Genomic DNA, 25416 nt, shown 5'->3' with positions numbered 1-25416 from the left:
GTTTTTTGTTTTTTGTTTTTTTATACAACGCAGCTTTAATAAAATATGTTTGCAAACTGCCGGAACTGTAATTTGCTCTCAAGGGTCCTTCACAACGCTGGCCATAATGACGGTCGAAAATACACATTTCATGCCAGGTCTGAAAGTATCATGAGTTTTCGCCAGACCCTCAAAACAGCATCTCACGAGGCAGCATTATTATTGCGGAAGGACTTATTGGTGTTTGTGTCCTTGCTAGGAAATCGCCAAGAACATTTTGCAACGATAAAGTGTAGCGTCTTTGCAATTGTCGACGTGTTTTCTTGGCCGTGCGAGCGTGAGGTGTTTTGTGGAATTTCCTGGCGTGCTAAAAGTGTGCGTAGAAGAATTGAATGGAAGGAAGCGTAGCCGCTGGGCTTTTTCCTGTACCCGGTGCCGCCCGTGACGAGAGGAGACGCTCGATTTGTTCCCTCCCTTCCCTCGCCTTGCCTTGGAGCGTGCATTTCGACGCGAAGAGAATCTACCGACCGACCTATCTACCTGCCTGCCTGCCCGCGTGCGTGCGTGCGTGCAGCATGAGCGGCGCTTGGCTGGCAACATGGACGCGCTTCTACTTCTACTAGGCTTCTTGATGACCACTTGTGCGACTGGTGAGTATTCGAGTAATTTGTCGTCTTCGTCAAAGGCTCGTCGTTCAATTCCGATGATTGGTGGTAGGCTACTCATGGTCATTCAAAGACTTTCCAACAATGTTGTACATTCCACGCAGGTGTCAAACTCATGGCCGGGGGCCCCATTTAACACAAACCCTAATTTTTGGGTGGTCCAAATTGGCAGAAAATCTGGAAAAAGAGTTTTATTTTGCTTATTTATTTGTATTCTTTGTCTTCCGACCCAATTTAAGACTGACTTTGTTGTTACTGGTGTCTACTCTTTAGGTAGATTACTACTACTGTATATTTATTTGTGTTTTAATTGACTGTTTTCACTCTTTGCAGTTGTATCATTATTTTATACGTTCTTTCTTACAGCTGTAGCTGTTAAATAAAGTTGTATTGAATATTAATTAATATTGCTCTCATTCCTTTAATTTCAGAATGGTCTTGAAATCCCAGTTTGATGATTTTGGTGTTTGTATGATCATTTTGTTTTTCTTCCATTCAGACCAAAGTTCAACCTTAAGGCATTCCTCAAGGACACAAGAAAGTTTCTCTGTGACAAGGTCAACTTTAGGGTCACCCACTGCTTCACCATCCCAACATGTGACCTTTGGTCTTGTATCTCCGAGGTCCACAGTGACGCCTGATCACTCAAATGCAACACCGCCCCCGGCAGCGTCAGATTGGCCGCAAATGACAAAGATGATAATGTCAGAGACTCCCCTTCTGCTCGCGTCGGATTGGGCACAAACATCAAAGACAATATCCTCCCACATTCCACCTTCAACCGGATCTGATTGGCAGCAAACGTCAAAGTCGATAATGTCAGAGATTTCACAGTCGGCTGCATTCAACTGGCCACAAACGTCAAAGATGACAATGTCGGCGACTCTGCGTCCGGCTGTGTCTGATTGGCCACAAACATCAGAGACGACATCAGAGACAACGTCAGAGACGACATCAGAGACGACATCAGAGATATCAGAGACAACGTCAGAGACAGAGGCAACATCAGAGATGATGTCAGAGATGATGTCAGAGACGATGTCAGAGATGATGTCAGAGATGATGTCAGAGACGATGTCAGAGGCGACCTCAGAGGCGACCTCAGAGGCGACCTCAGAGACAAGCTCAGAGACGACCTCAGAGACGACCTCAGAGACGACGTCAGAGGCGAGGTCAGAGGCGAGATCAGAGGCAACATCAGAGGCGACGTCAGAGGTGACGTCAGAGATGAGGTCAGAGGCAACATCAGAGACTTCGCCTCCGGCCACGTCAGAATGGCAGCAAACGTCAGGGACAATAACGTCAAAGACTCCACCTCCCACCGTGTCTGATTCGCCACAAACGTCAAAGATGCCAACGTCTGCGTCTGATTGGCTGCAGACATCAAAGACGATAATGTTGGAGACTCCGCCGGCCGCATTTAGTAGACCGAAAATATCAGAGACGGCAACGTCAGAGACTCCACTTCCGGTCACGTCTGATTGGCCACAAACGTCCAAGACGATAACATCCAAGACTTCAGACCAATCTGATTGGAAGCAAACATCCACCATGATAACATCAGAGACCCAGGTTCTAACCGGTTCTGATTGGCCACAAACATCACAGCCCATAACGTCGGAGACTCCGCCTCCGGCCGTGTCTGATTGGCAGCAAACAACAAAGGTGATAATATCGGAGACATCGCCTTCTGACCGGCCACAAACTTCAAAAACAGCACCGCCTCCATTCAGCTTATCAGATGAGCCGCTTGTGTCAAATGAGGTCACAACAAAGATGGCGTTCAGCATCTCCGCTGCGACGTCAGCGAGCCGAGGCACCCCTGCCACGTCTGACTCCACTCCTGCCGATCCCGGTCGTCCCACCTCCCCTGGCAGCAGCCCGATTGGCTCAACTCATCGCAACACTGCTGCAACCAATCCCGCCCGGACTCGGGTCGGCACCCCTGCCTCCCTTGTCGTCAGCACTCCCAGCCTTCCTGCGGCCTCTAGCCCCGCTTCTGCCACCTCGCCCACCTCGGTTCTGTTCGCTCCCGCAAGCAGGCCAGCGACATCTTCAGCCCCGCCCACAAGCCCAGCAGGCCATGCATTGGTAACGATTGCCATGACAACAAGCAGTCCCGCAGCAACCGGTCCAAAGGTCAACTCGTCCGTAAGTTGAGTGACTTTTCCTTCCTATCGCTGTGCCCTGGCCACTTGCCGGCTAGCTTAGACTTACATAAAATTTTTTTTTTGTGTGTGTGTGACATTTCAGAATTGGCCTGGCTGCTCGGTGACCTTCGGGAAGGTGAAGGTCGGCGTAAATTGGGCGCTGCTGACGGTCAGCCCCCAAAATTTGTGCGGCAACTTCACAGCAACGGCGGCGGCCTGGCGCAGCGGCCACGTTAGCGTGACTGAGTGCCAGCCAATGGCGGCTGCTGCCCTAACCTTCACCTGCGCTGTCACAGGATTGCGGGCGGGAAGCGCGTACCGCATCAGCATCGCCTCGGCCCTACACGGACCAGTGGGAGAAGTGCAGGTGCGCACAGGTAAGCGCCCACGTCAGCCATCTTTGCTGTCAATGTATGAAAGTCATCAGTCAAGGGTGCCACAAGCGCAGAAAAAAAAAAAAAAGCTAATGTTTCCCGTGGTTGTTGTCGGGGTGTTTCAGCTCCCGATGCGGTGTCGGCGTTGTCGGCCATGTCGCTTTCAAATGGCACCGCGTTACGTCTGGCCTGGACGCCCCCCAGTGGCGACTGGGAGAAGTACGGTGTGCTGCTGCATAACGGCTCGGAAGTTCTGGTCAACGACAGCGTCGGCAAGATGAACTGGGAATACGTATTGTCTGCCGGCGACTTGGGCCTGGTGCCGGGCCGCCTCTACGGCGCCGAGGTCAATGTGCACAGCGGCATGCTGGCGAACACGGCGCGTTGCCAAGCACGACTGGGTCGGTTTGCTTTCCCCTCAAACATGACTTGTTCTGTTCTGTTGCGAGGTGGTTGGACTTCCCGTTTCTCAAGTGTTTTTTGCTCCTTAGCCCCCAGGCCCGTTCAGGAGCTTTGCGTCTATCGTGTGGACGAGTCCTCCGTAAACCTCCGGTGGCGCCCACCGCGAGGCGAGTGGGACGGCTTCACGACGGTCATCGGCGCGGCCCAGCCCGACTCGGCTGCTGTCCAGAAGCTCCTCCCCCGGGAGGCCACCGGCTGCACCTTTGGCGAGCTCACCTCGGGACGTCTGTATACCGTCACCGTGACAACTACCAGCGGCAACCTGAGTAGCTCCGCCTCCATCAACTTGTGGACCAGTAAGACGGAGCCTCAGCATCTTTTTGTGAAGATGAATGGATGGTTGTGGTGGTCTTATTATGTCCTCTTGGTTGTCAGCTCCGTCTCAGGTTAGCGGACTACAGGTTCGTAATTTGGGAAGCACCGAGAGCCTCCTGGCTGACTGGGAGCAGGCCAGCGGGGAGGTGGACTTGTACCGAGTCCTGCTGCTCCACGAGGGGAGCGTCATCAAGAACCAAAGCGTGCTGGCCGAGGACACCATTCTGAATTTCCGTGACCTGAGGCCCGGCGCCCTCTACAGGGTGGTGGTGACGACGGTCCGAGCAGGACTCCGGTCCAGGCAGACGGTGGCCGAGGGCCGCACCGGTAAGACTCTTGATGGCATCAAAACAAGCGTTTGTGGCTCTTCTGGTTCACACCTCAATCCAAATTTAGTTCCCGCTGCTGTCAGCGAGGTGACGGTCAGCAACAACGGACGCGTGGACTTCCTTAGCGTGTCCTGGCATCCCGCTTTGGGGGAGGTGGACAGCTATCTGGTGGCTCTCAGGGACCGAGACAAGCCGCTTCACATGCTGGTGGTCTCTAAAAGCAGTCACCAGTGCGATTTTAGCTCCCTGGTATCGGGACGCCTCTACAACATCTCCATCAGCACCTCCAGCGGAAGCCTCCGCAACCAAACCTCCGTCCTGGAGAGGACCCGTGAGTGCAGCGGACACAAAATGGCTCTGACGGGGAGTTCTTTTTGACTCATTTGTCGTCGGCCAGAACCGTCCAAAGTCCAGGACCCCACCGCGATCCACGGCGCCCGTGACGACTTTCTGAAGGTGTACTGGCGTCCCGCCTCCGGAGACTTTGACTTCTACCGCGTCGCCATCACGCACGACAACACGGTGCTGCAGAACCAGACGGTGTCCAGGTTGCGCAACGAGTGCGTCTTTCACGGCTTGGTCCCGGGACGACTCTACACGGTGGTGGTCGGCACACGCAGCGGCAGCTACGAGGCTAGCGCCTCCACCCACGCTCGGACCTGTGAGCCTTTTCGCGTGCGGCGCCGTTTGCACACGGGTTTGATTGAGTGAGGACTCAGCAGAAGGTACGATTGTTTTGCCCAGTCCCTGCGGCGGTGCGTTCCTTGCACGTGGCCCGTCGGACCTCGCAGGAGCTTTGGGTGTCGTGGACGGCGGCCCCGGGCGACGTGGACCACTACGAGGTGCAGCTGCTCTTCAACGACATGAAGGTGTTCCCTCCGCTCACCCTGAGCGGTGCTGTGACCGAGTGCCAGGTCACCTCACTCACGCCCGGACGACTCTACAAAGTCTTAGTGTCCACCTTCAGCGGACCCAACCAGAGGACCCAGTTCATCGAGGGCCGCACCGGTTCGGGAGCACACAGCGGACACGTCATGGGTTCTGTTCCGCTGCCCGGCCGAGATGCATGAGGATTGCCGTGTTGCTTTTGTGTCCAGTTCCCAGCCAGGTGAAGAACATCCAGGTGACCAACGGCGGCGACAGCAGTAGCTTGACGGTGAGCTGGACGCCGGGCCAAGGCGACGTGGACCGATACGTGGTGGTTCTGTACAGACAGAACCATCAGCTGGACGCACGGCACCTGCTCAGACATCAAAATCAGGTCGAGTTTGGCTCGCTTCAGCCGGGTCAGCTGTACTGCGTGACGGTTCAGGCGCTGAGTGGCGACCTGTCCAGCAACCAAACGGCCAGCGCACGCACAGGTGAGGTTCCGCTCCATTTTGCCGTTTCGGCGCAGCTAGTAGTTCTCTAAAGCGGGCTGCTCGACGTGCTCTGTTCAGTTCCGTCGGCAGTCACGGCGCTGCGGGTGGAGAACCCGGTCGGTACCGGCAGCCTGACGGCGACCTGGCGGGAAGCGGCAGGCGTGTCGGACGGCTACTTCCTGCAGCTTTTTGACGAACGAGGCGCCGTCCTTGGCAACGCCACGCTGACAACCGCCCTCACGCACCACACCTTTGACCATCTCAGCCCAGGAAGGCAGTACAAGGTCCTGGTCCGGACCACCAGCGGGGGAGTCCAAAGCCTCGGGGCCGCCGCCCAGGCCCGCACACGTAAGACTTCTCGCTTGTGTAAAAAGCTCCACATAACGTTCACGATCCGCTTCCTTTTCCCGTTAGGTCCGGCAGCTGCCACCCAGCTGTCCATCCAAAGCAACACCAGCACCGCTCTAGTCCTTTGTTGGTCCCGGCCGGCAGGCGACTTGGACTCGTACGAGGTTCTCCTGTACGGCGCCGACGAGGTTCTGCGGGAGCGGCGTCAGGTCGGGCCTTCCGGTCTGGCCTGCTCCTTCCAAGGACTCACGCCCGGTTCTGCTTACAAGATGGTAGTGGTCACGCGCAGCGGACAATTGAGCAACAGCTCCAGCATTTGGGCCGGCACAGGTCAGCAAGCGCTCCAGAGGTTTGGCGACACATCATCATTGCCATCCTTGCCGGCGGCATCATCGCCATCATCATCTTCATCATTATCGCCATCACCGCCAACGTCTTCATTGTCACGGTGGTGTTTGTAGCCACGCTGATGTCCTCGATGCGTTGTCTCCCGTCAGTCCCGTCCGCCGTCACGTCTCTGCGTGCCCAAGGCGGCCATGGTTGCGACCAGCTGCAGGTCTTGTGGCGGCGGGGCCAGGGCGGCGTGTCGGGGTACCTGGTCTCGCTCTCCGCCCCCAACGGCTCGGTGCGGGCACAGGAGCATCTGGGCTCTGAGGTCACCCAATTCGTTTTCAACGGCCTGAAGCCAGGTCGGCTCTACCGCGTTGACGTCCTGAGCCTCAGCGGCGATCTCGCCAACGGCGCCAGCATGCATGCAAGGACAGGTAAGTTACCCTAACTCGTCCAAATCATCAGCATGAGTTTCCACACAGGTTATTTATTTATTTATTTATTTATTTATTTATTTATTTATTTATTTATTTATTTGTTTGTTTGTTTGTTTGTTTGTTTGTTTGTTTGTTTGTTTGTTTGCTTATTTAAGAAATTAATGAAAATAGCAAATTTGAGTTTGGATCAGGACGGACCGAATTGAGCTTGGCAACTGTCCTTTCAGCTCCCCGACCGCCCAGCTCCTTCCTCTTCCGAGGGGTGACCAATACGTCCCTGGACCTCACCTGGAGTGTCCCCCCGGACTCGGATTACGACGATTTCGAGGTGCGCTGGACGCCGGGCGACCGCGGCTCCGTGGTCAACCCGTACGAGAGTCGGCGGTCCGGGAGTCGCATCGTGAGAGGGATGTTCCCTGGACGCCTCTACAACTTCAGCCTGCGCACGGTCAGCGGAAGCTCGCAGGGAGGGGGCGAGGCCCCGCCCTCCTACAGTCTGCCCATCTGGGGCAGCATCCGCACCAGTAGGTGGCGCCACCCACATATCTGTGACACATCAATCTTGATCATTTCAATCAGGTGTGGTAGGGTTTCTTGAACCTGTGACCTTTGAATTCACGGCACGCTAACAGCTTGCTTCCTTTTGAAATCCGTCACATGATTTGCACTTAGCGCTGTGTTTCCGCAGAGCCGTCCCCCGTGGTCGGCCTGCGCTGCCGCCCTCAGAGCTCCACGTCCGTCTCCTGCTCCTGGGCGCCCCCGGAATCTGACTTTGACTCCTACGTGGTGGAGTGCGCTCGCGAGGACTCGCAGAGTCTGGTCTACTCGCAGCGTTTGGATCGGCGCCCCAAGGGGCGTCCGGCTGCGTACGTCATCGACCTGCTGGAGCCTCACAAGCGCTACAGCGTGCGCGTCAAAGTCATCTCGGACGCCAGCGCCAGCGAGGCGGCGCGGGACGGCGTGCTCACCATGATCGACCGTAAGTACCCGACAGCGGCGCTCAAGTGGGCCTGCCTCAGGCTCACTGTCGGGGTCCCGCCCTGTGTGCAGGCCCCCCGGTGCCAGATGTCGGCACGCGAGTGGACGCCGCCTCGGCCCGGGCAACCCGTTCGTCCATCCTGTTCCACTTCAACTGCAGCTGGTTCAGCGACATCAACGGCGCCGTCAAATTCTTCAGCGTAGTCGTCACCGAATCCAAAGGCAGGAAAGAAGCGACCCGCTTGATGATGCGCCATTTTTGTTCAAGCTTTACTTATGACAAAATTCCACATCCTCTCAAAAACTGAAAAAGCTTCTTCACAACGGTCCCATCGTCCCACAGGTGAAGACCGCGTTCTTCCCGAGCAGCGCCACCCTCTGCCCTCGTACGCCGACTACATCTCCAACGCGTCCATCAAGTCGTACCAGACATCGTTGTTTCCTGCTGCCGCCGGCTCGGCTGAAGCCTGCGCTTATGACCTCATCGTGGGGGCCGGGACGGAGGTCTTGGGGGGGTCGTGTGAGCCCACACACGCACGGCGCCACCTGCAACGCTTCTGCGACGGACCCCTCAAAGCCACGACCGCTTACAGGTGCCCAATAGCGCTCCCTTGTGTTGACAAAGATGTGAGTGGCTGCTATGTTTGCTGTGCTTCAGGCTGAGTGTGCGAGCGTTCACGCAAGTTCCCGATGGCTTTTCTCCGCCTCTTTACGCCGACACCTTCCTATCACTACCTGTGCGCACCACAACAGGTCAGGAAAGGTCGGCCCGCGCCGTTGCCGTGGTGACCACCCTGATAACTCTGCTCTCGTCCTGTCCTGTCGGCAGACCCTGCCGGCGCCCTGGTAGGAGGAATCATTGCCGCCGTCTTCTTGATGGTTGCCTTGGCGATGCTGGTGACGCTCATCGTATACAGGCGACACGTGCGACCCAAAATGTAAGTCGTTTGGGAGAGAGCAACATACAGAAGAGTGACTCGTGTGTGTGTTTTAAAAGTGTGCAGGAAAGCATGTCGGTCAATATGGGTTTGAGGAGAGACCGACCTTTGCCAAGAAATCATCTGGGGCTCAGAGGGTGAGCTCACATGCAGTCGCGCGCGCACACACACACACACACACACACACACACTCACACTGGTAATGTCAGGCAAGTGGTCCATATTCAACGAAGCCACCAACTCTTGTTTTTCTTTCTTGCCGTTGCAGGAAGCCCTGTCACATGACAAGGTAAAAAAAAAAAAAAATCATAATAATCATACTTTTTGTAGTATATGTATTTTTAAAAACTGTTAACATACATTGTTTTGAGTTTTTTTATTTTTAAATTTTCAATTTTGTAAAAATAAAAAAAAAATGTTTAAATGTTTTTGGTGTCGTTTATAACTTTTTAAGTTTTTTATATGTTTACATTTCTTTATTGTTTAAATGTTTAATTTTTTCGTAAACACGTTTGAGTAGCTTGTTACAAATGCTTTTGCTCACATTGACATGTTGGCGTTCTTTCAGCCCCGTCAAGGTGGCCGACTTTGAACGGCACTACAACAAGCTCCAGGCTGACGCCCACTTCCTGCTTTCCGAGCAGTACGAGGTGATGTTTGCCATCGTCTTCTCTTCTTCTCCCACAGTTTCTTGTGGCCTTTCATCGTTTCTTTTCTTCCTGGGGGGCAGAGTCTGAAGGACATCGGGCGTAGCCAGAGCGCGGACGCCGCTCTGCTGCCCGACAACCGTGGCAAGAACCGATACAACAACATCCTGCCCTGTGAGACGCCCGCCAATCGTCGAGCTCGCACCTGCGTCACTGACAACTTGTGTCTGCAGATGACGCTACGAGAGTCAAGTTGTCCTACGTGGATGACGAACTTTGCTCCGACTACATCAATGCCAGTTACATACCTGTGAGACCCCCCCCCCCACACACACACACACTGTACCAGGGCAACCTTGAAGTTCGTGCTTTGTGCTTTGAGGGCAACAATTCCCGCCGCGAGTACATCGCCACCCAAGGGCCGCTGCCGGGAACCAAAGATGATTTCTGGAAGATGGTCTGGGAGCAAAATGTCCGCAACGTAGTCATGCTCACGCAGTGTGTGGAGAAAGGACGCGTGCGTATCCCGCACACACACCGTAGGAGCATTTGAGCTTTTGAAGAATTGCCTCTGTGTGTGGCGCCCTCAGGTGAAGTGCGACCGCTACTGGCCGCCAGAACGGGAGCCCCTCTATTACGGAGACCTTATCGTCCACATGACCTCCGAGTCGATGCTGCCCGAGTGGACCATACGAGAATTCAACGTGTGCAGCGTAAGCGAGGCGCTGACTAATGCGTGTGTGCGCGTCCAGGTGTTGAAGTCTCACGTGCGTGCGCCAGGAGGACGACATACGGCGCGTGCACACGGTTCGTCATTTCCACTTCACTGTGTGGCCCGATCACGGCGTTCCTGACGGCACGCAGTCGCTGGTCCACTTTGTCCGGACTGTCAGAGACTTTGTCAACCGGAGCGGCGCCGGAGGACCCACCATTGTGCACTGCAGGTAGGCTACACGCGGCGGCCCTGAGAAAAGCAGCCGTTTGACACCGCCCTTGTGTTGCGGCAGCGCCGGAGTGGGCCGGACGGGGACCTTTGTGGCGCTGGACCGCCTCCTGCAGCAGTTGGACTCGTCGGACACGCTGGACATCTACGGCTGCATCTGGCAATTACGCCTCCACCGCTCACACATGTTGCAGACCGAGGTACATCCCTCCCTCCCTCCGCCGTGGCTGTCCCTGAGCCTGACGTGACAGGCCAGTGGGTTAAACTTTTCTCGTGTGTGTATGTGTGTGTGCGCAGCGTCAGTACGCCTTTGTGCATCAGTGCATCAGCGACGTGCTGCGAGCCAGGAAGTTGATTGTGTATGAAAACGTCGGCTTGAGCCAGGCAGGTCAGTCGGCTTTTAGTCTGTGATTCAATGGCTTGGTCCCTGTCTCGGAATTGGGTTGCATACTGAGTTTTTGTGTTAATTGGCCTCTTTTATGTGCTCTTAGTGTGTTTGCTCATTTGTGTTCTTTTGTGTTTGTTTTTCTACTTACATTTAAAAATCCCTCTTTGTGTATGCACGCAGTGATCAACGTTGTGTTATGTTGTGTGCCCTCAGACGCTGTACGGGCGACATTAACATCATAACATCACACCGTATGTATGACATCAGTGAAATGAGAAGTCTGGAGATGTCATCCAAATATGACATGTGGCTTATATGGCTTGTTTTTTAATTTTATGCAAGACGATTTTGCACATTGCTGTTAAAGGTTACAGTACAGTATAGTCATTTACACCGCGCTAGCTTGTATATTATATATTAATTACATGTTTTATTTTATCATTGTTTTTGATCTTAGCAAATTTATTGCGTAAAGCACACAAATGTGCACTATTATCAATGTGATCGAAATGCATATTAAAGTTGCCATTAAAGTCGTCTGATGATCCGTGTACTTCGTCTACGCGTGCGCAGATGGTATATAGAGCTGGTTGGCTAATAGCTGCTTGGCTTGGGATAGCCTTGCTCGCGGTTGGCTGGCTGGTGGTTGACTGGCTCGTGATTGGCCGGCTGGCTCGTGTTTGCCTTGCGACTGGTCGCCACCTGGGGGCCAACTTTGAGCCCGATGGTCGAGTTCGCTCGTTAGCTATCGGAGTATCAGCAGCAACAGCACAGCGGAGAGACCAGCAAACTTTTTCTTTCTTTTTCCTTTTTTCATTTTTTTTCCCCCCACTTCGCGCTCGGTTGGCGGTGACGGGCCGACGGTTCTCGATGGATTCCGGCTGTTTTCCGTCGCCTGTGGTGCGCCAAAGGGAGCGTTAGACGACTTTGGGAGAAGTTGTGCCGATTGTTTTTTTTTTTTTTTTTTTTTGGCGGAGGAGGAAAGAGAAAGATGGACGCGGCGGGGGCTGATTCTGATCTATTGCTAATGCTAAGCTAACTGCTGCTAATGGTAACGCCGACCGTCCGTCGGAGCTGCTCGGCCGGACGCAGCGCGAGGACTTCCGCCACCTTTGGAGGGCTCCAGTCGGCTTTCAGTTGGTTTCGTGCGGTGAGTTTGTTTAACTTTATTTTCTCACGTTTCTTCATTTTTTTGATGATGTGTTCGCCTGTTAACGGTGCCTTTTAGCCTAGCTATGCGCTAGCCAGACCTGTAGCCTAGCTGTGCTAACCAAGCAAGCCAATAAGTAGCTGGCATAACAACTCAACTTTGCAAAGATCTTTCCATCACTTTAACAAATTTTTCGTCTTCTTGCATTTTGGACACCTATAATTTTATTATTTATTTGACCCGTCCAAAAACGGCTTCCAACAATTACTTTTGTACGTTTGACGAAACACCAAGGTAAACAGGAGATGTCAGCTAGAGTAGGTTTTCATTTTGCGTCTTTTTTCTTGAATCGAAGGAGCAATAATTGCTCCTGTTGTTGAGCTTTCCATGGGCGTGTACTTCTAGAAAGCACACTTTAATTTACGAATTCATTATACTCTGCAGCAAGTTCTAACTTGATCACTTTTCAGCGTTTAATACGTCTTAATCCTACAACACTGTCCTTAGATTTACTCAATTGATTTTTAATACAATATTCATAATGTTTATAGAACAAATCAATGTGCGTATTGGATGCATTATTATTCATCATCAATCCAGGGCCGGTTTCTAGGCTGTATTATTTGTCTCCCTGCTGCAACACACCTGATTCAACTGATATGCAAAAGCTGGATAATGATCCTGATCATAGAATAATTTTCTAAATAGATGAGTTGCTGATTGTTGCGCCTCTAATAACAACATTGATCATTTTTGTGTTGTTGTTTTGTTTGATTGACTCTGCAGCTGATTTGATCCTCATCGTTATCATCCTTGTCATCATCGCTCTGACAAAGGCTCGCATGCTGAAGATTGTGCCGCTAACCATGGAGGAGGATCTTAGGTATGCCTTCAAGAGTGCCATCTTGATTGTGATGTGGTCGCATCCATTTGCCGTTGTCATGATGTTTTTTTTTTGTGTATGTGTGTGGGCACGCAGACGAGCCGCGCGGGTGCAGTAGGGCATCATGGGTAGTAGCTGTTCAAGCTGTCCAGACAAAGAATTGATTGCAGATAATCATCAAAGTAAATACAAGGTGGGTTCATTTCCACGCGTCGCCAGTGGCACAAGTCTCAAGTCAAAACCAAGCTGGTCAAAACAGAGTCCCCAGCAAATTCCGATCAAGCGATTCGTAAATGGTGGAGGCGTGTGCACGCAATGGCCCGGTTGGTATGTAACCCGGAGTGCGTGTGGTTGTCGCTTGGTAGGTGGTCAACGTGGACGACGATGGGAACGAGCTGGGCGCCGGCGTGATGGAGCTGACGGATGGCGAGCTGGTCCTGCACACGCATCGCCGCGACGACATTAGGTGGCCGTACCTGTGCCTGCGTCGCTATGGTTACGACTCCAACCTCTTCTCCTTCGAGAGCGGGCGCCGCTGTCAGACCGGACAAGGTGACACGCCTCCGCTCACCCCTTTGCTGTGTGTGTGTGTGTGTGTGTGTGTGTGGGGGGGGGGGGGGATGTGTGATAGTGAGCATATCAGGGATGTCACGATCACACTTTCTTGACACCTGAATTTGAAAGATTGTTTTTGGTTCCTTCTAACCAGTAGGCGCCAGCGTTACTTGGAACGCATTTGGTGTACATTTTTTGCATATTGTATTGGTGATGTCATTATGCACGTGTGTGTTTATGTGCGGCGTAGGTATCTTTGCGTTCAAGTGCGCACGTGCTGAGGAAATCTTCAATATGCTGCAAGACATCATGCACAGTCACAGCATCAGCGTTGTGGAGGAAGCTGTGCTGGACACCGGCCACCAGGGGGCAACGCTCTCACCTGCAGGTACACACAGACACAACAGCAGAGAAATGAAAACCCGGTTTTGTGGAGCGTTTCTTAACACCCTTGCATTTCAGCCCTGGGTTACTCTGTGCCGACGGTGCCCAATGGTGTGACGCGGCTCCCGTCAACGGGCGATGTCCCGTCCCACCCGTCCAGCCGCCACCCGTCGGTGGCCAGCACCCGGCTGCCGTCGGTGGGCGAAGAGTCCACGCACCCCCTGCTGGTGTCCGACGAGAGCGCAAGTCCGGCGTGCGCTCCCGCTGCCCCAGCGCCGCCCGACGAGCGCTGCCCCTGCTTTCAGGCGCACACCTACGTCAACACTGCGCGTCTGCTAGAGAAGCCGCTGAGCACTGATGTGCCGCCGGAGAGCCCCGCCTTCCCGGATGCCCGCGGCCCAGCCACCCCTCCGCCCCCTCCACGGGTGAACTGCGATACGCCGCCGCCGGAGCCCCGGGTGCTGCTCGAGCCGCAGGGCGTGCGCTTCGTGCTGGGACCCACGCCGGTCCAGCGACGGCTGAGGGAGGCGGGAGAGACTCAAGAGGGTGACAAGGAGGCGGCCGAAACGGGCGCGGCGCCCCACTGGCGCCGCCCACCCCCGCTGACCCCCGACCTGCAGAATGTCAACAACTCAGCGCAGCGTCGAACGGCGTTGCTGGACTATGAGAACCTGCCGGCGCTGCCGCCCGTGTGGGAGGCACGCAAGTCCAGCTGGGAGGAGGAGGAGATCGGCGGCGGCCTGAAAACGCCGTCACTCAACGGCTTCAACCTGCATTGTTGCCCCCTCCCGTTGTCGGCCGCCTACGATCCCTCGCACAACTACGTCAACACGGAGAACGTGACGGCGCCGCTGAGCGCCCACCGACCTGAAACGGCGCGGCGCCGCCTTGACGGGCCCACCGTCTTCAACTTTGACTTCCGCCGAGCGCCAGTGGCGGGCGAGCCGCCTAAGACGCTCAACTACATTGAGGTGGAGACGGACAACGGGGGTGGCAACCGGGGTGCTTCGGACGGCAGCGACCCGCACACGCCGCGCACCCCCTCCTCGCCCCCGCCACCCGGCACGCCCACACGCCGCACTGAGCTCTATGCACTCATCGACATCGAGCGCACGGCTGCCATGTCCAACCTGCAGAAGGCGCGACCGCGGGACGACGGCACCTCGCGCAAGACGCGCCACAACAGCACCGAGCTACCTAGCAAGAGTGCCGCTGCCTTGTGACTTTGTTCTTGTCTGGTACAAATCAGTATTACTGAAGCAAGCATTCCATTCAGCTCTGTTCATGCTGCTCCAACTTCCTGGTACACTACTTCCTTTTTTGATTGTGGCACAATAAAAGTCTTTTCGCTTTGTACTTGAAGTTCTTTCACTCCTTGCCCACGCTGCACAGGCCAGCCAAAGCCAAACCCCCTTTACATGGGTGTAGCTAACATAAAATATTTTTGGAAGGAGCAGACCTTTTGCATCTTCCACGGCTGTCTACTTGAGCTATCTGGCGTCCATTAAAGTCTTCTGCTGTTTACTATTAGCGAGTATTCAAGTTGAAAGCAGCTTAGAAGATGAAAAATTCCTTTATTTACATACATGAATGAAATTGTGGTTTGCTGCACGTTAAAACGTGTCGTGACAAACGAACACAACAAACAACTGATCAGAACTTGTCTTTTTTGTTGTTTACATTCGCCTCGAACGAGGTCTGAACTGGGAAAATCTATCCATTATCCGAACCATTTGAGTCAGATAAGTCTGAATTCCCAGCGTCCATGAATGCATCGCGAGTGCTTACCGGAAGCTGACGTCTATGTTGTGGCGTTCGACAGGCACGTGACGCATCGGCGACATGGCGGCCGAGTCTTCTGCTAAGGTAAAAACAAGGCGTGTCTCCACCGACAACGGTTGACGTGGCAGCGCTACGCTGACGACGTTTGTCGGCAGAAAGCGAGCGGAGGCGTCTTGGCCGTTTCTCAATTCCAAAAAATGTCTTGGCCGTCTCTGGCGCTCTTCTTCCCGCCATTTCTGGGGAATGTACCCCCGTTAGCAGGCGCTACCGCTAGCTCGCTCGCTCATAGCAGTTGGCAGCGTTGAGGCGGCGCTTGAAAGCTGTCGTCAGTCACAGCAACGACCTTTTCAACTTTGTCTGACGAGACAGCTTGCACATGCTGAACGTGTTTGTTTGTTGCCTGAACGTTGAGCTGCATCCTCACACATGTGTGCAGCTACTAACTTAATCCTATGCTCGAAATGAGCCGAAGGAGACGATTTATTTATCTTGTGTGCACTGCCAGCAGCTTCAAAGGCCTCGCTGCTCCTTTTTTCCCCACCTCCGCTAATTTAATGACAGTGACACACACACAAGTAACCGCTGGTGCTTGACGGATAACAGGACGCTAATGACGTCAGCACAAGAACAGAAATCCGAATTCAGATGTACTCGTATGAGACGATTGCATGGCGTCCATTTTTCGCTTAGAAGCTCACTTGTGCTCATTATAGTCTCGGGCCGAAGCAAGACATTCATTCCTTTCTGGCTATTTGTTCACATGAGCTCTTGTGTGTGTTGTTTTTAGGTTCTATTTGAGCATGAGGGAGTTTTTATGCATCCCTGTGGTGATGAAGAAGACAAGGAAGAAGATTTTCTTGTTTGTGGTTCACTTCGAATATTTGAGAAGGTAATAGGTTTCATGCGCTAACGTTTCTTAAAACAGTTGCTGCCCGATTTAGGACGAGGAGGATGAATTTAACAAAGTTCTTATGATATCAGGATGCTGACGTCATGTTGGAGTTCACGCCTCTTGAGGATTCCGTGGACCCGTCGCACATTTTATGCGCTGCCAAGGTGTGTGTTCGTTTCCAAATGCAACTTGCACTGACCAAGGTGGTAGCGCCTTCGTATTTACTAATCGATTGTGGAAGACGTGGCAGGACCAGTGTAGGACAAACCAAAACTCGATTTTTGCCGATGTCACTCCATGCGGGTTAACCGCGCTGGTTGCCCTAGCTCTAACTCGCCAAGGCTGGTCCTGCCTCACAATCGGGCCACGTTGGTATCATCTGAGCCCAGTGACTAAGCAGACGTTCTGTAGGACTCCAGTTCGGTCATGGAGTGGGCCCAATGCGGCAGCCGGTGTCCGGGCGAGCCGGGTCGGCGGCCTGTGGAGAGCCAGCTGAGCTATGAGGCAGAGTGGGACCTGATTAACGCCACGTCTTTCAAGAAGAAGTCCTGTGCTGCAGGCGAGGGTCGGTTTGCAGCCCGGCGGCGAGCGCTCCGGCTTCTAAAGGCTGACCTGTCGTCTCCCTGTCAGGTTCCGTGACGGGCGGCCACGAGCGCGGTGGACGCTTCTTCTCGGTCAGCCTCGGTCAGCTCACAGCCGTCACGCTCCAGGAGGACCCGTGCGGCGACGCGCCCTCGCTGCTCTTCACGCTGAAGGGATCTTCATCGCTGCCACCTTTACACTTCCACCAGGGCGGCAGCAGAGAGCTGCTGGACAGCCTGAGGAGAGTCGTCGCACTCAGCGAGTGAGTAGCGGACCGGCAGCCGTGGCTTCGCTTAACATGGCCCCGCCGCCTCAAACCTTGGCGAGCGCCACCGAAGCACATCATTTGTATGCTAATTGTCTTCCTTTGAGGTAAAGATCATCTGATGAAGCCTCTTATCTCTCTCACACACACACACACACACACACATACACACGCACACACACAGGAAATTGTCTGACCTGTGGGACATTCGAAATCTGTTAACCCTGCTTTGGGGCAGCATCTCACGACACACACACACACACACACACGCACGCAGCGACCACATTTACAATTAAATGGAATGACGACAGGCGCATACGTGGGCTCAGGTGCGCGGATGACGAGTCTCGTCTGCTGATCAGCTCTCCCGACAAAGTTCTGAGTCAGTCCTTTGAGAATCTGGTGGAGGATAACAACTTCGGCCTGGTCCAGGTACGTCTCCAAGCGCCGGCGACACACTCGCACGCAGAGGCACTGACGCATAATCCCCCCCCCCCCCGTAGAAGTTCCGCAAGGATCCCTACGTGACCACCCTGGGCCGCTTCTCAAAAGTCACCAACTACATTTTCGACGCCTTCCGTGGCACGGAGGAGCAGCACCAGCGCCCCCCGGAGGAGGTGGCCCACCTACTGGGGGAGATCATCCCGGGCCTGGAGATCAACCAGCAGGAGGAGCCTGGCTTTGAGGTGGTCACCAGGGTGAGACGCCATTTCCTCATCGGCCACAAACACGAGTCCACAGCTCGGTTACGCTCTTTGGTGTGTGTGCCGACTAGGTGGACCTGGGGACGCGACCGCAGGTGTCACGGAGCGCTCCCGTGTCTGCCGACACGTGGAACGGACATCAGGACCAGGACGGTTGCTTGATGCAAGTGGCTCGGCTCCAAGAGTCCATCTTCAGAGGGGCAAGTTGCGGTCCGGGCCGCCCGCCGGTAGCGGGTCGCCTTTTCTCTGATTGCGTCGCCTCTTGCAGGGTCTGTGCCACGCGGTGAGGAAAGAAGCCTGGAAGTTTCTTTTGGGCTATTTTCCCTGGAACAGCACTCTGGACGAGAGGAAAAGTCTGCAGAGAAGCAAAACGTACGAGTCGTCATCATCGGCCGCCGTCCTTCCACATAAAGCGCTTCTCCTCGCTAGCGTCGCGGGGACGGAGCCGGGTGGAGAGGCGGGCTACGCCCTGGACTGTTGGCTAGCCAACTGCAGGCCTACCGTGCACGTAGAGACAAACAAGCAGTCACATTTTAAGAGAATATTCAAAAAGTGAAAGCCCGGTGTGCGCCGTCACCCGCTCTCAAAAAACCCGGCACCCGGTTCGGCCCAGTTGGGCCGCATGGGTTTGCCGCTTCATCCAAGACTCAATTGTCCTCATCCCAGCTGGTGAGGCTTGTTTGTCCATATGTGGCCTAGGATTGGTTGGCCGCCGGTCCAGGCCGTGCCCGCGACTCGGGCCGGAAGCGACTCCAGCTGGCTCCCTCGCCGCTGTCTGGAAACGCACGTGACCGCGTATGCCGCTCACTGCCGCAGGGACGAATATTTCCGCATGAAGCTGCAGTGGAAGTCGGTGAGCGAGGAGCAGGAGAGAAGGAATTGCCGGCTTCGAGACTACAGGAGTCTGATCGGTAAGGATGGTGCCCAGCCTCCCTAACCCCCCCCCCCTCCGCCTCTCGGGGCCCCGCCCCCTTGCCTGACGCTCCGCCTCCCCTTTCCAGAGAAAGATGTCAACCGCACGGACAGAAGCAACCGGTTCTTCGAGGGGCTGGACACTCCGGGTCTGGTCCTCCTGCACGACGTGCTCATGACGTACTGCATGTACGACTTTGACCTGGGTGAGAGCGAGAGCTCATCTCCAAGTCCGTTTCCGAGCGTGCTCACCTTGCGCGCGCTTGTGCGTGCAGGTTACGTGCAGGGCATGAGCGACCTTCTGTCACCCATCGTCTTTGTCATGGAGAACGAGGTGGACGCCTTCTGGTGCTTCGTCTCCTTCATGGAGCACATGGTGAGTTTGTGCGTTTCGCACAGCCCTCGGGGTTCTGACCGGCATTCTCGGCCCTCCCTGCCAGCACCAGAACTTTGAGGAGCAAATGCAGGGAATGAAGACTCAGCTGATTCAGCTCAGTACGCTGCTCAGGCTGCTGGATCCGTCCTTCTGCAACTATCTGGGTATGCACACCTGGATGTCTGTCACGTGAGCGTTCTCACCTGACCTTTGACCTGTCCCCGGTGCGCCCGCAGAATCTCAGGATTCCGGTTATCTTTATTTCTGCTTCCGCTGGCTGCTCATCCGCTTCAAGAGGGAATTCTCCTTCCACGACGTCCTCAGGCTGTGGGAGGTACGGGTGCGCGGCGTCGGCACGGCGACAGGCCGACCCCGGCTGACTTTGCTGCCTTTCAGGTCATGTGGACGGGGCTGCCTTGTCACAACTTCCATCTCTTGCTCTGCTGCGCTATTCTGGACTCGGAGAAGAGCAAAATCATGGAGGAAAAGTTTGGCTTCAACGAGATCCTCAAAGTAAGCTCGCGGCCCGTTGTGTTGTTTTGCGCACGTGCTAACGAGCGCGTTTGTGTGTTTTGGGCCGGTCTGGGTAGCATGTGAACGAGCTCTCCATGAAGCTGGACGTGGAAGAAATCCTTCAGAAGGCTGAAAGCATCTGGTTGCAGATCAACCAGTGTCAGGTAAAAATCTGAATTTGGTGCAACCTCCTCCGTCCAACGGCGGTGATACCTCCCGCCGCATCGACAGCGCACGTCACGTGTCGACAGCTTCCAGTTGTGTCAGGTTGCACTCTGTGTGGTGTGTGTGTGTGGCCCCCGGTGCGTCCTCAGGGCCTGCCTCAGGCTGTGCTCAACATCCTGGTGTCGGACTCTGAAGCTCGCGGTTGCCGCGACTCCAACCAGCGCGCGACGTCCTCGGCCGTGCCCATGGCGGGAGCCTTGCATCGAGACAAACGTGCCTGCGCCACCTCCAGCGGACACTTGCGAGCCATGGACTCTCAGCATCTTAGCAAAGTGGCCTTCATGTCCTAGCCAAGATGTGTATTTTTCTACCACGTGCACGGACGGGAAGTTGCATCTGGACTCCTTTTGTGAAGCAAAAGACATTTTTTAGCACGCCGGACGTCACAGCTATTGTAAACATACAGTTATCCTCCACGGCAAGTTTCAAGCATTAAAAAAATCTACTCTTCTACTTTTTGTGGTTAACTTTCATTTTATTTCTTCAATGATTAAATACGCATCTGTATTGTATTTTGTAATATTTATGAAAGAAGGGTTTGTTTCTACACAGGTAAAACAAAATTACAATTTAATTCATATTGTGCAAGCTTTTGTAGGTCAAATACAAAACATTCTCAAAATATTAATTTGCTCTATTAAAAAAAACCTCTGAGATGTAATATGGGGCTATACAATATTTGAAAACAGAAGAATCTTAATATTGACTCTAAAGCAAAAAGGGGAGCCGTTGAAGTTTGGTGCTCCTTCCAACGAGCAGCGGCATTTTAGACCAATTTGGAGACGTTTGAGACTCCAAAATAAATTTGATTACTATTTTTTTGGTGCTGTTGTGAAAACAGATCCTTTATATCACTGTTTCCCAATCTTTTTTGAACGAATCGTTCACTCATGAGCCAACACTAACAGCAACACACACATAAATTGAGTATGTGCCGATGCCACAACATGAAATCTCAAAATTCTCCGATTTGCCACGCATGCACAATTAGCCTTGCGGAAACTGACCTGTGGTTTGGTAATCCTGTTTACAATTCGCTCGGTATTTAATGTTGGACAATTTCCCACGGAACATCTCTCACGCACGCCGCGGCACGCACACTGGTTGGGAAACACTGCTTTATATTATGAGAAACTATGTTCAAATTGTTAGGTTACGGATTCTAGTTATTGATCTGACTCCAAATTGCGATCAACACTTAACACATAAATTGCTATGTCCTAATCCACACACTGGCGCACCTAACAATTTTGCGAGTTCGTTCTGTCAAAGAGAAGACCAGTAGATCAATCAGACCAAATTTACCAATTGTTTATTCCTGACAAAGCGCACTAATACAGGCCTGGGTCCCGGGTCCCTCACATTAAAACTCGTGCGTTTTTGTGACCACCAAAAGACGACACATTCTTCCGGGTTGCCCAGTTTTAAAGAAACACAATATGAATATTAAAGCATGCAAAATATTGTGAGATGATTGGTCGATGGCCATCTCCTCCCCGTCCAGGTGTCGCTGAGGTCAGGCGGTTGGGTTTTCCCCTCGAAGCCTGGTCTCATAGACGTGCTGTTGTTCTCGTTCCTCACCGACCTTGAGGTGGTCTCCTCCGGTACTCCCTATCCGGGCCTATTCCACAACACTTCGAAGAAAACAAGTTCATGCAGTTTGCCTGCACATTCTTCGGCCCCCACCAATCCACACGAGCACTCCAATACTAGATATTAATATGATTATAAGTTTAACACAACCTTAAAAAATATGTTTGCAAACTCCCGAAAGCACATTTCCCTTTGAAACCAAACCGTCCAATCAAATTTGTCTAATTAGTGTGACGTACGCGACGCCACTCCGGTGGCTAAATGGCGCACGGAAGACTCGATAGATTGTTAACTTTATTCAGCATCAAATATGATTTGGTTCTTGACTTTCCCAACAAAACGAAATTGGTAGACCACGTGACGCAGAGAGTCAGTCAGCCTTCAGAAACAAGCAGCCTCCGGAAGTAGCGGCACATCGCCTCAGGAAGGACGATGCACGACAACTCGAGATGCGCGAAGCTAACTGCTCCACAAAACAACGAAAGGTTGAAAGGGTTAGTAGTTCTTAAAATGAGCAAGTTACAATGAGCCTTCTCATTGTAGTTTGACATTGCGTCTTTCAACTTGAGATTTGTCCCCTTTGGGCCCACCAGTAAACTGCCAGTGTGTTTCAATCCAACATGATGTTCTGATTTTTGAATTGTGTTTTGATGACGAGATGAGAAGCGCCAAACATTCATAGAGTCAGACTAGAGTCAAATGGTGAGGCCCAAGTCCTCCCCTTGGCCATCAAGTGCATTGAATCTTTTTCTCCCCATTTTTTTTTCTCAGCTTCAAACCAGACTTTGGTAAAGCAGGCCGGATAGATTCTTGATGGTCACCACTGGCTGTCGGATAGGAGAAGTTGAATGCCGGCCGCTATCGGCGCATCAGCTCATAAGGCGGAGAGCGGGGGCACATCTGAGAGGCGCCGCTTTCATTTCCTGACTGACAGGAAATTGGCGCAGGTGCTTGTTGCTGTTATCAGCTGACGTACTGGCCGGGCTTTTTGTTGCCACACACAAAACACACACACAGCATGTTTAAAGATGGATGACAAAATGCAGCATCCCCCGATGGACAAACGTCATAATCATCAAGTCTACATTGTTGTAGAAGATCTAAGTAACAGTACGTAATTGCATGATAACATAAAATGATGCTAGTGACATCATAAGTAGACTGTGCCGTAATCGCTAATGGTAATTGCACAGCGTGACTGTCTCAAACTCCGCCCCCTTCCTCCCTCAGCCCCTCCCACCCTTCTCTATTTAAACACGGCGGTGGCGGGCACGTGGTGGTTGCGGATCGGCGCACTTGCGAGCGTGCAGACTGGAGCGCTCGTGGTACTCGTACACTCACTGGTTCCCCATGGCGTCCTCTCACGTCATGAAGGACGACCAACAGGAGGCGCCACCTACGCCCGGCATGCAGCCCGCCATGATGATGTTCTCCAGCAAGTACTGGAGCCGCCGCGGTCTCTCCTTCGACTCGGCCATGTTGGACGGGCGCCCGCCGCTACGCCACACCGGCGGCCAGATGGTGACCGCCCGTGGTCTTTGGTGTCAAAACATCTCGTATTTGGTCATGCTGATGTTTTTGTGTGTTCAGTCACGTCGCCCGTCCTTCAGTCCCATCAGCGAGACTGCCAGTGGAGCGAGTCAGGCCGTGGTCTTCTCGTTGAAGAACGAGGTGGGCTGTCTGGTCCGAGCGCTGCGACTCTTCCAGGTGAGTCGCTCTGGCAGACCTTTTAGTAAGTTGTGAGGCCCGAGAGCTCGACTGGGGTCCAGTTGAGCTTCTGGGACTTGTTGACCCGTGTCCCTGAGAGTTGCCTTCCACAGGAGAAGCGGGTCAACCTGAACCATATAGAGTCGCGCCCATCCAAGCGCGTCGCCGACCAGGTGGAGATCTTTGCCGACTGCAGCTGCAGCAAGAAGGATTTCAATGAGCTCTTGGAGCTCCTGAAAGATCACGTCAACATCCTGAGCTTCAACATGCCGGCCCACATTTGGGCCGCGCAGGCCGGTCTGTGCACCCGTCGGAGAGCAGCCACGCGTTGCTGACCTGCACAAAGTTGTCTTTGTCTTCTGCAGATGAAGAAGACGTTCCGTGGTTTCCCATGAAGATCTCCGAACTGGATCAGTGCTCCCATAGAGTGCTGATGTACGGATCCGAGCTGGACGCTGACCACCCGGTACATTCTGTGTGTCCGTGCGTGTGCAGTGGCTTATCAAGCGCCGGCCCATTTATTTATTTATTTATTTATTTATTTATTTATTTATTTATTTATTTATTTATTTATTTTCGCTCTTCAGGGCTTCAAAGATGAAGTTTACCGCCAGCGGCGCAAGTATTTTGTGGAGGTGGCCATGAAGTACAAGTTGTAAGCACTCGTCGGGATCATCGGCCAAAAAGCGTCTCGCTCACGTCAAGCTCCTTGTCGGTCGCTTTGCAGCGGTCAACCCATCCCCCGCATCGAGTACACCCCGGAGGAGGTGCGCACGTGGGGGGTGGTCTTCAAGGAGCTCAACAAGCTGTACCCCACTCACGCTTGCAAGGAGTACCTGAAGAACCTGCCCCTGCTCAGCCAGCAGTGCGGCTACCGACACGACAACATCCCCCAGCTGGAGGACGTCTCGCACTTTCTCAGAGGTGGCACGCTCCTCCTGGCCCTGCCCCAGCCCCGCCCCCACTCCTCGTAAGCCGCCTTTGCTGTGTTCCAGAGAGGTCCGGTTTCACCGTCCGGCCGGTCGCAGGCTACTTGTCGCCCCGGGACTTCCTGGCGGGTTTGGCCTACCGAGTCTTCAACTGCACGCAATATGTCCGCCACAGCACCGACCCGCTCTACACACCTGAACCGTGAGCCGGCCCGCTCCCCGCCATGCCCTTTCGGGGATGTTCCTCAGCGAATGTCCTTCTGTTGCCTTTCAGGGACACGTGTCACGAGCTCCTGGGTCACGTCCCTCTGCTGGCCGATCCAAAGTTTGCTCAGTTTTCTCAGGAGATCGGTCTGGCGTCTTTGGGAGCTTCAGATGACGACGTGCAGAAACTGGCCACGGTGAGTGCCGTTGGCGCCGTCCGTCTGTCTTTTCTTTTGCCTTTACGATGACCCGTGCTGGGCAGTGTTACTTCTTCACTATCGAGTTTGGCCTCTGCAAGCAAGAAGGCCAGCTGAGAGCCTACGGTGCCGGCTTGCTGTCTTCCATCGGAGAACTCAGGGTAACATCCAAAATGATCAGCTGACTCACAACGCCCTATGACCTTTGACTTTTCCTGAAAAGAGAAGCAAACTTTTAATTCTCCATCTTCCCTGCAGCACGCCTTGTCCGATCAGGCCTCCGTGCGGCCCTTTGACCCCAAGACCACCTGCAAGCAAGAATGTCTCATCACCACATTCCAGGACGTTTACTTTGTTTCTGACAGCTTTGACGAGGCCAAGCAAAAGATGCGGTAACATCTTGTATGGTGGAGCCTGTAGGCCACCGTGGCTTCCGACTCAGCGTCCTTTGTTTTTCAGAGAGTTTGCCAAGACCATCAAGCGGCCGTTCTCGGTTTACTACAACCCATACACGCAGAGCGTGGACCTCCTGAAAGACACGCGCAGCATCGAGAATGTGGTGCAGGACCTCCGCAGCGACCTGACCACCGTGTGCGACGCTCTCGGCAAGATGAACACCTACATGGGCATCTGACCGTGCACCTCCAGAGCCCTTCGCCGCCATCCAGTTCAATCCGACCAGCTTTCTTAGCAGTAATTTCAGAAGACAAAATGATCTTGTATGCTGCATGACGTAAAAAGTTTTCAGTATATATTTAGACGGGGGCGAGTCAAGTGTAAACAACACAGCTGCATTGCATTTCATACTGTATATGCTACGACTAACATGTGTAAGTATGGTGTGAAATAAATCTGTCATTGTGACTAAAAACAATTTTTTTGTGCATCAGTGTCTTGGTAACAAAGCAAAAGTGGGTAG

At 53.5% G+C, this 25416-nt stretch overlaps 4 protein-coding genes across 7 annotated transcripts; all 4 read left to right on the top strand.

Moving 5' to 3' along the window:
- Positions 1-363: 363 nt before the first annotated feature.
- Positions 364-11197, top strand: LOC148396021 (receptor-type tyrosine-protein phosphatase beta-like). Its single transcript, XM_088378842.1, has 30 exons — positions 364-629; positions 1144-2795; positions 2898-3171; positions 3294-3569; positions 3660-3926; positions 4006-4272; positions 4342-4605; positions 4672-4935; positions 5019-5282; positions 5372-5635; positions 5714-5983; positions 6050-6313; positions 6481-6747; positions 6978-7274; positions 7439-7729; positions 7801-7950; positions 8072-8321; positions 8387-8481; positions 8558-8666; positions 8726-8803; positions 8935-8955; positions 9235-9316; positions 9397-9487; positions 9547-9623; positions 9696-9830; positions 9904-10026; positions 10094-10257; positions 10321-10456; positions 10554-10644; positions 10858-11197. Exons 1-30 carry the CDS (start codon positions 578-580, stop codon positions 10884-10886), a joined length of 6864 nt encoding a protein of 2287 aa, XP_088234968.1. The 5' UTR covers positions 364-577; the 3' UTR covers positions 10887-11197.
- A 118-nt stretch (positions 11198-11315) lies between these two features.
- LOC148396020 (fibroblast growth factor receptor substrate 2-like) lies at positions 11316-14972 on the top strand. The gene is made up of 6 exons (XM_088378880.1): positions 11316-11794; positions 12581-12677; positions 12774-12870; positions 13043-13229; positions 13483-13620; positions 13695-14972. The coding sequence occupies exons 3-6, from the start codon at positions 12802-12804 to the stop codon at positions 14837-14839; spliced, it is 1539 nt and encodes a 512-aa protein (XP_088235006.1). The 5' UTR covers positions 11316-11794; positions 12581-12677; positions 12774-12801; the 3' UTR covers positions 14840-14972.
- Positions 14973-15326: 354 nt separating this feature from the next.
- tbc1d15 (TBC1 domain family, member 15) lies at positions 15327-20320 on the top strand. 2 transcript variants are annotated; one of them, XM_088378867.1, is made up of 17 exons: positions 15327-15482; positions 16186-16287; positions 16380-16454; positions 16702-16855; positions 16921-17134; positions 17449-17569; positions 17641-17835; positions 17913-18041; positions 18110-18213; positions 18658-18752; positions 18843-18959; positions 19029-19129; positions 19194-19293; positions 19366-19463; positions 19526-19642; positions 19720-19806; positions 19957-20320. In XM_088378867.1, exons 1-17 carry the CDS (start codon positions 15459-15461, stop codon positions 20155-20157), a joined length of 2034 nt encoding a protein of 677 aa, XP_088234993.1. In that variant the 5' UTR covers positions 15327-15458; the 3' UTR covers positions 20158-20320. The 2 variants fall into 2 exon arrangements, with proteins under 2 accessions (XP_088234993.1, XP_088234994.1); XM_088378868.1 differs by having other exon boundaries at positions 15328-15482; positions 17467-17569.
- A 1365-nt stretch (positions 20321-21685) lies between these two features.
- LOC148396018 (tryptophan 5-hydroxylase 2-like) lies at positions 21686-25371 on the top strand. 3 transcript variants are annotated; one of them, XM_088379404.1, is made up of 13 exons: positions 21686-21954; positions 22232-22407; positions 22835-22981; positions 23051-23167; positions 23281-23464; positions 23533-23633; positions 23755-23822; positions 23895-24091; positions 24163-24298; positions 24371-24497; positions 24563-24658; positions 24756-24889; positions 24957-25371. In XM_088379404.1, exons 2-13 carry the CDS (start codon positions 22309-22311, stop codon positions 25129-25131), a joined length of 1581 nt encoding a protein of 526 aa, XP_088235530.1. In that variant the 5' UTR covers positions 21686-21954; positions 22232-22308; the 3' UTR covers positions 25132-25371. The 3 variants fall into 3 exon arrangements, with proteins under 3 accessions (XP_088235530.1, XP_088235532.1, XP_088235531.1); XM_088379406.1 differs by lacking the exon at positions 21686-21954 and having other exon boundaries at positions 22258-22407; positions 22691-22981; XM_088379405.1 differs by lacking the exon at positions 21686-21954 and having other exon boundaries at positions 22258-22407; positions 22691-23167.
- The last annotated feature ends 45 nt before the right edge of the window (positions 25372-25416 follow it).

This window comes from Syngnathus floridae, chromosome 6 (genome assembly GCF_059516105.1).
Source record: "Syngnathus floridae isolate MCC-2025c chromosome 6, RoL_Sflo_1.0, whole genome shotgun sequence".
In the NCBI taxonomy this organism is placed as follows: Eukaryota; Metazoa; Chordata; class Actinopteri; order Syngnathiformes; family Syngnathidae; genus Syngnathus; species Syngnathus floridae.
The sequence above is the reverse complement of the archived record's forward strand: the minus strand, read 5'-3'. Positions and strand labels throughout refer to the sequence as shown.

What these genes read in the sequence shown, in the direction of transcription:
- LOC148396021 (XM_088378842.1), top strand. Translation starts at nt 578, where the DNA reads ATGGACGCGCTTCTACTTCTACTAGGCTTCTTGATGACCACTTGTGCG. An exon ending in AACGGCCAGCGCACGCACAG is followed by an intron (nt 5,636 to 5,713) that starts GTGAGGTTCCGC and finishes TGCTCTGTTCAG; the next exon opens with TTCCGTCGGCAGTCACGGCG. An exon ending in CCCACCATTGTGCACTGCAG is followed by an intron (nt 10,258 to 10,320) that starts GTAGGCTACACG and finishes GTGTTGCGGCAG; the next exon opens with CGCCGGAGTGGGCCGGACGG.
- LOC148396020 (XM_088378880.1), top strand. Translation starts at nt 12,802, where the DNA reads ATGGGTAGTAGCTGTTCAAGCTGTCCAGACAAAGAATTGATTGCAGAT. An exon ending in ATCATCAAAGTAAATACAAG is followed by an intron (nt 12,871 to 13,042) that starts GTGGGTTCATTT and finishes GTCGCTTGGTAG; the next exon opens with GTGGTCAACGTGGACGACGA. An exon ending in CCGCTGTCAGACCGGACAAG is followed by an intron (nt 13,230 to 13,482) that starts GTGACACGCCTC and finishes TGTGCGGCGTAG; the next exon opens with GTATCTTTGCGTTCAAGTGC.
- tbc1d15 (XM_088378867.1), top strand. Translation starts at nt 15,459, where the DNA reads ATGGCGGCCGAGTCTTCTGCTAAG. An exon ending in AGAGTCGTCGCACTCAGCGA is followed by an intron (nt 17,135 to 17,448) that starts GTGAGTAGCGGA and finishes GAATGACGACAG; the next exon opens with GCGCATACGTGGGCTCAGGT. An exon ending in AAGAGTCCATCTTCAGAGGG is followed by an intron (nt 18,042 to 18,109) that starts GCAAGTTGCGGT and finishes CGCCTCTTGCAG; the next exon opens with GGTCTGTGCCACGCGGTGAG.
- LOC148396018 (XM_088379404.1), top strand. Translation starts at nt 22,309, where the DNA reads ATGCCGGCCGCTATCGGCGCATCAGCTCATAAGGCGGAGAGCGGGGGC. An exon ending in GCCACACCGGCGGCCAGATG is followed by an intron (nt 22,982 to 23,050) that starts GTGACCGCCCGT and finishes TTGTGTGTTCAG; the next exon opens with TCACGTCGCCCGTCCTTCAG. An exon ending in ACGTGCAGAAACTGGCCACG is followed by an intron (nt 24,498 to 24,562) that starts GTGAGTGCCGTT and finishes CGTGCTGGGCAG; the next exon opens with TGTTACTTCTTCACTATCGA.